The sequence below is a fragment of the Ostrea edulis genome, chromosome 1, assembly GCF_947568905.1.
Source record: "Ostrea edulis chromosome 1, xbOstEdul1.1, whole genome shotgun sequence".
Lineage (NCBI taxonomy): Eukaryota > Metazoa > Mollusca > Bivalvia > Ostreida > Ostreidae > Ostrea > Ostrea edulis.
Window position 1 is genome coordinate 51,829,406 of NC_079164.1, and position 10,714 is coordinate 51,840,119.

Below are 10,714 nucleotides of genomic sequence, written 5' to 3' on the forward strand. Positions count from 1 at the left end.
CAATAACAGCCACTGTTACGGTGTTCAGTTTCTGATATAAAATATTTCAATCACAAAATCAGTGTCCTGTCTTCAGACAAATTAGTTTACACTCTGTATAATATGATGTTAGAAATCAGTGTCCTTTCTTAAGACAAATTAGTTTACACTCTATATAATATGATGTTAGAAATCAGTGTCCTGTCTTAATTAGACAAATTAGTTTACACTCTATATAATATGATGTTAGAAATGAAGCATTTTATCATCAGATGTCATTTTTTTGCCAGAAAATATAATACTAATTAAGTGTTTGATTCTTTATTTCAAATTCTTATATATCGAGTGGCTTAGTGGACAAAAATTATAGTTCTACCAATGATATATCTTAGAAGGGTACGCGTCTAGTAAAACAGTAATGTATCTTAGAAGGATACGCGTCTAGTAAAACAGTAATGTATCTTAGAAGGATACGCGTCTAGTAAAACAATGATGTAGAAGGATACGCGTCTAGTAAAACAAGAATCTCGTTCAGGACGTTGTTCTAACTGCTCTGTTGTCAAAAATGAAAGTGTGCCACTTTTTCAGTAAAATTCAAACACTGGAAAAAGTCTAACATTGATATTTTTTGTTTGTTTGCCTGTATTATGTCCCTTTGCGGACTGCTTCGTTCGTGTGGTGGCATCACCAGTTATAGGTGACATCTGTAGTGTTATGTCTTTATAGCGTACAATTACTAACAATATAATAATGTACAGGCCCAGAAACATTCTACTATCCAAAGAACAAAATGTAAATGCTGTACATGCATGAACAAAAATTATAATTATATGAACAATACCTGACAGAAAGTAATTTTCAAGAATTGAATTTCATTTTTGAAAATATATAAAGTATGAATACGGAAGTTCCGAGTTCCCCATGAGTTATTTCCCTTTGTCGAACTCTTCCGTAAATTATGACATAAAATATGATGACAGTGGGTACATTTGCTAATTACTGTTGTTGTATTATTTCTTAAAAGATGATATCCAGAGTTTCTGAGACCATCCTATCTCAGGGAAAAGGCAACTTTAGTGAGTTTATGAGTATTGGATAACAAAATGGCGCAAACAAATATTGTTAATTGCCATCTTTCTTTGATAAAAGCATCACTCATGTAGAAGAGGAAACGAATAATGATTCAATAGCCAATTTGATGATCTTATTCAAACAAATTATGCTTGATATGGCCAGAGTATGCATACCAGTGATTGATATAAACAAAAGTTACACTTTTATTACATTAATCGTACGTAATCGTTATGTACAATGCCAGTCTACGATATAATGTATACATTGTGTACCCACCATACGACATAAAATGCGAAAGAGTTCGACAAAGGGAAATAACTTATGGGTAACTCGGAACTTCCGTATTGTGACGCTTCATCATGGAGTGCATTAGCGATATTCATGAAAGTATGCCGGAGTAAAACATTACAGTTCATACCTCACATATTTTCAAAAATAAAGTTTATTTGTCATATTTACACTCTGACTTTTATTTCTGTGGGAATTCCCAGCTGTTAAATAGATGTACTGTATTTATCTCTATTCATACACACATTGTTTACAACTGCAATGTGTTCTTGAGGAAATGGCTATCTTTACAATTTGTAGATATATCAAAGACATTGGAAATGTAAACATTAATGAATTAATAGTGCATGTGATATTAGTCTGTCCTAATTATAGTTAACAATGATGAATTGAAGTAAATTTGATAGCTGTGATCTCTTTTCTATGAACTGTACATACACTGTATACACAATGGCGCTATATCAACATGTAATTACGAAATCAGAATATAAAACTTGGAAAACATCCTAATACAATGAACTGAAATCCTGCACTAACTTAGAAATGCTGAATACACTGATAAAAGATCAGTTTTCTTACTTCGTAGCATGTGACAGTGTAGTGAGAATTCCATTGCATTGAAATCATATTTTGTAATTTGCCTAAATGGTTGAGGGGTCTAACACATATCACATGTTACTACAAGATTTGGTTCTGCAAGCTGGGGCAAAAAATGGAATCTTTATCCTTTTATTAGAAAATTTCTCTGTGCTTTTCTTCCTTTTAATGTGACACCAAAACCAAGTTTATTTTTTGGAAATCACTGTATGAATTCATCATATACCATTGTATTGATATGTGAAAATGCATTGAATCACTCAATTTATGTATGTATATGATACCTATGTTATACTTGTATCAATATAATAAATATCCTCAATGCAAGCATTGGTATTGTATGTAAACCCACCCACCCCCCTTTCCAAACTGTTTGTTACTTAGTAGAGTAATTTGACAATGATAATTTTTCTTTCTTAGCTGGAAGAACTACAACCAACGATGAATTGGAAGACATGTTAGAATCAGGAAATCCAGCAATATTTACGCAAGGGGTAGGTTCCATTATACAATGAAATATAATTCATTTACCATATAGCACATAGTTTGTACAGTGAATCTAATTACTCAAGCTGCAGTTTTCAAAATCATGATAGAAACATGTTTTCGGTGCTAGAAAAGAAGATGTGTAGAATTTCTACAAAAAATGGAAATCAAAAAGGATAAATTATGTAAATTATGATGTAAACAGAATACTAGAAAAAATATATGCAGAGATTTTTTAATGAAGTTGGATGCATAAGACTTAGAAGCACCTCATAAAGTGAGGACCTTCTAGTTTACATAGTTTTTGTATGGGTATTGAAGATGTGCATGTTGCAAGGTTTTTAATTTTCTTCAATTTCTGAGAAAATTACACATTGTTAATCTTCGTCACTTTTGATGAAATATTATGATAATAAAGTGAGTGCCTGGTTTGTTCTTTCAACTCCTCTCACAATTTTAAAGTGAGGGCCTTTGTAAACAGCTTAAAGATGTGTATATTGCAAGGATTTTTATTCTCAGTGTATGTATGTCTTGATGAGGGAGATTTAAGGAGGTATGATAACCCAAGAAATTCATAATAAAAGAAAAGTATTACGTTCATATAATGTATTAGATGTATGGTGTAATAGATTTTACATAAACTCTTGCAAAAGTAATTTATTGTTACATTAAAGAATTCAAATTCCTATGAAATTCAAACCTATGATCCACAGATTTATAGGTTAACCCATATATCAAATAAGCTACCCTGAAGAGATATAAAAATTTAAAAGATCAGATAATAACATATTGAGCTGATTTTCCTTTATTCATATGTTACAAAACGAAGTATATGTCCCATCTTGATGGCTGATACAACATGTACCTTAAATAAAGTTCTACAACTACAGGAATTTTTGCCATGTTAACAGGGGATGCTTACTCCCACCTCTGATGTGTTTGCTTCACACAGTTAACAGGGATGCTTACTCCCACCTCTGATGTGTTTGTTTCACACAGTTAACAGGGGATGCCTACTCCCACCTCTGATGTGTTTGCTTCACACAGTTAACAGGGATGCTTACTCCCACCTCTGATGTGTTTGCTTCACATAGTTAACAGGGAATGCCTACTCCCACCTCTGATGTGTTTGCTTCACATAGTTAACAGGGGATGCCTACTCTTAGACACCTGGTCCCACCTCTGATATGTTTGCCCTGCACTCGATGTTATATTCTTTATTTATGAGGCTGATCACTGTTTGTCTCCTTTTTCACTTTACATAGTTTTGATAGTTACCAAGTAGTTACAGCTGAATTTGATGCATGCATGAATAAGTTTTCTTGTTTTATACTGCTGCTATGAAAATTAGAATTTAGCTTAGATATGCAGAACAGGAAAATTACGATATATTTCATGGGGCTAGTGATACTTTTAACTCAGGTGACTAATAAGGCCTGTGGGCTTCTTATCATTTTTATGCCCCCTTGAAAAAGTTTGCACCAGTCAGTTGGTAAGTTGGCCTTGTCTGCTCAGTATCTTACGAACCCTTTGCTTGACAGACATCAACTTGTTATACTGGTTTCCTAAAAGAATAGATGACCCATATTTGTTTAAAGGTCTCAAGGTCAAAGGTTAATCTACTCTGGATGTTGGACAGTATGAAGATATTGTATGCTCACTATCTTGAGAACTCTTAGCTTGACAGACATGCATCAAGCTTGGTACACTGGTTCCCCTTAAAGAAGTAGATATCCCCTATTAATTTTGAGTTCAGAAAGTCAAGGGTCAAATGAGACATGGTAAGATACTATCTACTCAATGACCCCTATTGGTATTGAGGTCAAAGTTCAAGGGTCAAATTACTCTGGCCATAGGAATATATTGTCCACTATTTTTAAAACCCTTTACTAGACAAATATCAAACCTGTACACTGGTACCCCTATTGATTTTGAGGTCACAAGGTCATATGAAAGTATTGTTTGCTTAGTAAGTTATGAACCTTTTGATGAAAGAAAAAGGAACTTGGTACACTTGTACCACCTAAAGAGTTGATGACCCACTGATTTTCAACTCACAAGGCCAAAGGTCATGACTCAAATGACTTGTTATTCTTGAGGGATCAAACTTAGTATTGTAGTTTTCCTTTACTAGTAGATAATTTTTTTTTATATCCCATATGATATTTTTCTCTATCATTACAAGCATTTGAATATTGTCACATAGAGGATATATATGTTTAGCCGAATTGCGTAGCAAATCTCGGCTTTTAAATTGGCGAAGGATGGGCGTCCAGTCGGGCGGGCAGGGGCCGTCCACAATTAGCTTGTCCGATCTCTAACTTTCATACTTTATGTTGCATCTTTGTGAGACTTACATAACATGATCACATCCGAAAGAGGAAGGTTCCTATATATTTTGAGGTCCAAAGGTCAAGGTCACTTTGTCACTAAATGCCATAGATTTGAGCTTGTCTGGTCTCTAACTTTCATACTACTTGGTGCTTCTTTGTCAGACTTGCATATTTTGATCACATCCAAAAGAGGAAGGTTCCTATTTATTTTGAGGTTCAAAGTTCAAGGTCTCTTTTTCACTATATACAGTAGATTTGAGCTTGCCTCTAACTTTTATACATGTGCTTGATGGTGCATGTTTATCAGACTTCAAATCCTGATGACATTCAAGATTCACGTTGCTTTTGAAATCCAAAGGTCAAGGTCAATATGACACTAAATACCTATTGCGGGCATTCAAAGCTTCATACTTATAAACAATATTAAATACGTGCATGTTTTTACTTCATGAATGCAAGTGTGCATAATTTTCCAAACTGCAACTTGGCCATACGCATCTTTAATGCGTTTTAGCGATTATTTTCTAAAACATTTTAAAAGATATCATATAGTAAAATCAGTTCAAATAGTTATTCTTTCCATATTTGACATTGAAATTTATCCCGTACAGAATATGTCAATTTGATTAAGATTTCAGTGAATCTACTCATTTTAATTCTTAAAATTTGAAAACTTTAATAAATGTGCATTCCCATAGGACTAAGAAAGACAACCCTTACCATTAGCCATGACCCTCAGAATCATAAAGTAATGTATTGTCAGGTATCTCTGTGACTATGTAATGCAGTGATGGTTATTTTCTTCGTGGCTGAGAACACTTTTCTGTATATTACTGCTGGGTGATCATGTATATATACTTGCATTGGTTGGAACTTGAGCACATGATTTGTTAGTTCGTAAAGTTAAAAGAAGTTTTGTATGGTTAGATGACTGAATACAAAAACAAGTCTCAATGTCTTGTGTGTTTAAGATACAATTTCCTTTGAGCCTTATTCTCTCTGTAATTCATCAATCTGACTTTAAATGCATGAAATTTAATCAGAGAATCTCTAGATAGCCAGAAATTGAAAACATTAGTTATGTTTACAAAATTCCTAAACTCCAATGATTTGATGAAGTGTTTTACACTGTGCATAGTAGGGTCAATCACTGTATAATCCATAGATCTACCTTGTCCCCACCCCTCAACACACAAACATATGAAAGACCAGGATGCATGTTGTAGTTTGACTGTCTGTCTTTATACCTGTTTGAAACTTTTGACTTGGTTATCACTTTTGTACTGTAGATACATACTTCATATTTTGTGAAGCTAAAGGCTATAAAAATGATAAAGGTCAAGGTCATAACTTTTTCCAAGATCCAGGCATAGGATTAGATTTGCCTTGTTTTTTGGTCTTAAAAAATTATGATATATTTATTTCAGATCATTATGGAAACCCAAGCAGCAAAACAAACTCTAGCAGATATAGAAGCTCGACATAATGACATTATTAAGTTGGAAACTAGTATAAGAGAGCTCCATGATATGTTTATGGATATGGCCATGTTAGTAGAACAACAGGTATGTACATGTTAGTAGAACAACAGGTATGTACACATTAGTAGAACAACAGGTATGTACACATTAGTAGAACAACAGGTATGTACATATTAGTAGAACAACAGGTATGTACACGTTAGTAGAACAACAGGTATGTACATGTTAGTAGAACAACAGGTATGTACATGTTAGTAGAACAACAGGTATGTACACATTAGTAGAACAACAGGTATGTACACATTAGTAGAACAACAGGTATGTACATATTAGTAGAACAACAGGTATGTACATGTTAGTAGAACAACAGGTATGTACATATCAGTAGAACAACAGGTATGTACATATTAGTAGAACAATAGATATTTTATATTTATTTGGTATTTATTCACTCTGTTGACCCATCTATATACAAATTTTTGTACTATTTCTCTAACAGTATGCATGGATCTGTAATGAAATTGATACCATGGCTTACCATCTAGTGCAGATCTGCGTGTCTTTTTCTGATAATTGGTGGGTTGCACAATGTGCATCTGGCTTGTAGTATGGTGAATGGGCAGGTGTTCCTGTAATAGGGTACTTCCTCTCACACCTCTAACTTGACATTCCTCAAACTTTGTACAGTGGTGGTTATAGACACATTGAAGATGTACATGTGTCTTTTTGAAAGCGATCAGACAATTTTTGAAAAACTTACATGTAGTTGAAATTTGTCATTTTTATACGCCCGTCGAAGACGGGACGTATTATGGTATGGCGTCGTCCGTCTCTCTGTCCAGACCTTGTGGGCAGGATACAGACTGAACCATAAGCCCTAGGACTTTACAACTTGGTACATTTGATCACCATGATGAGAGGAAGATGTCTATTGTTTTTCAAGGTCAAGGTCGTAGTATCACTTATTAGGAAAACCTTGTGGGCAGGATACAAACCGAACCGTAAGCTCCAGGATATTATAACTTAGTATATTTGATCATCATGATGAGAGGAAGGTGCCTATCATCTTTCAAGGTCAAAGGTCAAGGTTGTAGTATCACTTATTAGGAAAACCTTGTGGGCAGGATACAAACCGAACCGTAAGCTCCTGGATATTATAACTTGGTATATTTGATCACCATGATGAGAGGAAGATGCCTATTTTTTTCAAGGTCAAGGTCATAGGTTTACTTAGTAGGAAAACCTTGTAGGTATACAGACCGAACCGTTGGGGCTAGGAGTGTAAAATTTAATACGCATATACCTTTTTCCAAGTGGAGGAAGCCTATTGTTTCTCAAGGTCAAAGGTCAGGGTGGTTGTAGCAGGATACAAACAAAACTGTTGTGGCTAGGAATGCCAATACTTTTCTTTTTCAAGTTTAAAAGGTCAAGACTGTTAGATGGCATGCTTCACTTGATAATTTGGTGCCAAGTATAGCTTGTGAACTTCCAAGTTATACTTTATTGAAGAGATATTTCTATATAATTTGAGATTCTCCTGCAAAAAAAATGTTGATCTGCCTCTACAAAAATAGTTATGTTCAATATTTTTGACCATTTCAAACTGAAACTAGTTACTGAAATAAACACATGAAATCAAATTGTATGGAGTATCATTCTGCATGATCTGTCTTCATTATACATTTTATGGCTACAAGTGTGTAATGAGGATCCTCTCCGTGGTGGCACTAGAAACAGCCATTGCTATTGTAGCTCACAGAGGACAGTGCTAACTTCACTAAAATATGAATCCCACTAAAATATATTTTCCTTGAGCAAAATCTACGGGCGTATTATGCATAGATGGTACCTATTTCGTGTAGGTCTTTTGTCAGTTAAACTGGTTAATGATGAACGCACCATTCTAAAGACTCACACAAACAAAGGATATTCAGAAGGTTATTGATAATCTGGATGGACTGAAATTGCAAATGAAATGTAGTATAAGTTTTGACGTATGCAGTAAAAACTATGTTAGTCTGCATTTTAGTATGTCAAATTCGATTTCAAAAATTGAATAAACTTTATTTATTTTTTACTTTCTTGTCTGTATTTTATGTGAAATTTTAGAAATGATATTATCTTTGCTGGTTTTATCCATATTACAATTATGTATAACTGTTCTGAACTTGCCCTTACAATCATCTAATAATTACTGATACCTTCACTTCAGCCCAACCACATTGTTATATATTAACTTGCTAATAAAGTAATTAACATTACATGTGTTTTTAGTAAACGTTTAATATTTTTGGGGTTTAATTAGGGTTTTAGGCCGAAGTGGTGATATTTCAACCATATATCGTAAATGGTAATTAATAAAATCAGTAAGCATTAATACAGTGCCACACCAATGATATGTAATGTCATTAATGATATAGTCGTTTTACTGTCTTATTGAATAGTCAAAGCTACTAATATATGCAGGGAATTCAATTCCTTTATCATTAGACTAAGCTAAGCATGTGTTGTAGAATACAAACATCAGTCTCATGTTTGATTTGTCATAAAAAAAAAATGCACCATGCAGCAATAATAATGCACATTGAATTTTAAAAAAGAATGATATATTGGATTGATGATTTATTTGACAGGGAGAAATGATAGACAGAATAGAATACAATGTAGAACAGGCTGTGGATTATATAGAAACAGCTAAAAGTGATACAAAGAAAGCTGTCAAGTACCAGAGTAAAGCTAGGCGGGTAAGTCAGAATTCAGCCAGGCACCACTATTATCATTTGTTTCGAGCTGTAACATTTCTTTTATGATTTTGTTTTGCTTTGATTTGTTGTTATTATATATACATATGTATATATATATATATATATACATGTATATATATATCTTTCTGAGTTTAAGATATTCAGAGTCGGTGAGTGAAGTGAATCACAACGTTTTTTCCCTGGTTGGATGGTTTTGATTTGAACCTAGGAATGTTTTAGTTTTTAAGAGGAATGAAATTTTATCAGAAATTTCCAGAATCCCAGAAGTAGGAGTTGAAATCCTTACAGAGAATGTTTGTGTTAATAATCTATCTAACAAGGATCACAAACAGCCTAAACCTACCGGGTCTTGTTTTGATTTCGTTTGTTAATAGTGTTATAAGAAAAGCAATACCTAGAATTCAATCAAAGTTTCAGCTAAGATAAGCCTCAGGACTGGAATCAAGTTAATTGAATGGACTTGGTCAATGGTTTCAGGACTCATAACTTTGAACAATGCTTTGATTAAATGAGGAGAGGCTTGGTGGTGGTTTGCCTTCTCTGAACGCTGTAGTTTGGTGTAAGGAATGGTGGATATAAAGAAGCAGTTTTCACCATCCCTTGAGATTTGCTTTAAACTTGTTTTATTTTACCGGCATTTGCTTCTCATCAAACGTTTAGTATTGTGCGGTCATGTTATGGATCTGCATAATTCCCCATACAAAGAACTGCAGATAGTATAAACGATTAATTACCAGTAATGTATGTGCTTCTCACACTTTGATTTAATTTTGATTTCTTTTTCCTTTTCAGAAATTAATAATGATCATCATATGTGTTGTTATCTTACTTGCTGTAATTGCGATTATTTTGGCTACCACCCTGGGTTAATGCTGCATGTTTATGAAATCAGCACAAACTTGATGTGGACTCTTTTATACAAATGGATCATTCCCATTGTGAGGAGCTACTGCATGACTTAACATGTATGTCTCATGTATTGACAATGTCCACAGCAGTGATGATGTACCTATAATTAGAGACTGTGTTCAAAGCAACGATCCAAGGCAGTTTTAACAATTATGTAGAGGGGAAAAAACATTTGATTTTATGCCGAGAAACTGCACCCTATAGATGTATTTGTTTTCTTTCTTTGTCTTCTAGAGAATTGACACAAGACATAGTATTGTAGCATGATATTTCCTAATTTAGAATTTTCTTGTATATAGAGACTTCTTTAGTGTGAAGCTGACAAGATTCTGAATTAGCATTGTTGTTTTAACTATAAATTATTTCAACCTAAATCATTCCTACTTGATATATATGCGAGTAGCACTAGAATATACAGTGTTGATGTGAATCTGGTGAAATCTTTCACCTCTATTTCATGTTTTTTTTAAATGAACTTCTTTAAATAAAACATATTTATTAAACTGTTTTGAGTATGTTTATTTCATTTTGTTTTGATATATTTATTCCTCAGGGTTTTGTATCTGCCAGTTCAGTCATTTGTAATACATAATAATGTAAAGTTTTGATTACTATACACACACACACACCCCCCCCCCCCCCCCCCCCACACACACACACAAAGTAGAGGGCTATTTTATGGGTTTCACTCCATTTGTCTGTTTGTTCATAGATGCATTTTGTCTAGAGATTTTGATGTACTTTATACCAGATTTCATGAAATGTTGTATATTATGTAAATTAACTTGTACACCTGGTATTC

At 33.7% G+C, this 10,714-nt stretch overlaps 1 protein-coding gene across 1 annotated transcript in view; it reads left to right on the plus strand.

Annotated features, from left to right (window-relative positions):
• LOC125650388 (syntaxin-like) overlaps positions 1-10,420 on the plus strand; it is a 47,447-nt gene extending 37,027 nt beyond the window's left edge. The window contains exons 7-10 of the mRNA XM_048878658.2: positions 2,359-2,432; positions 6,185-6,322; positions 8,872-8,982; positions 9,796-10,420. Of these exons, the coding sequence (XP_048734615.1) occupies positions 2,359-2,432; positions 6,185-6,322; positions 8,872-8,982; positions 9,796-9,873 (401 nt within the window). The 3' untranslated portion in view covers positions 9,874-10,420. The remainder of the gene's footprint in view (positions 1-2,358; positions 2,433-6,184; positions 6,323-8,871; positions 8,983-9,795) is intronic.
• Positions 10,421-10,714: the final 294 nt, after the last annotated feature.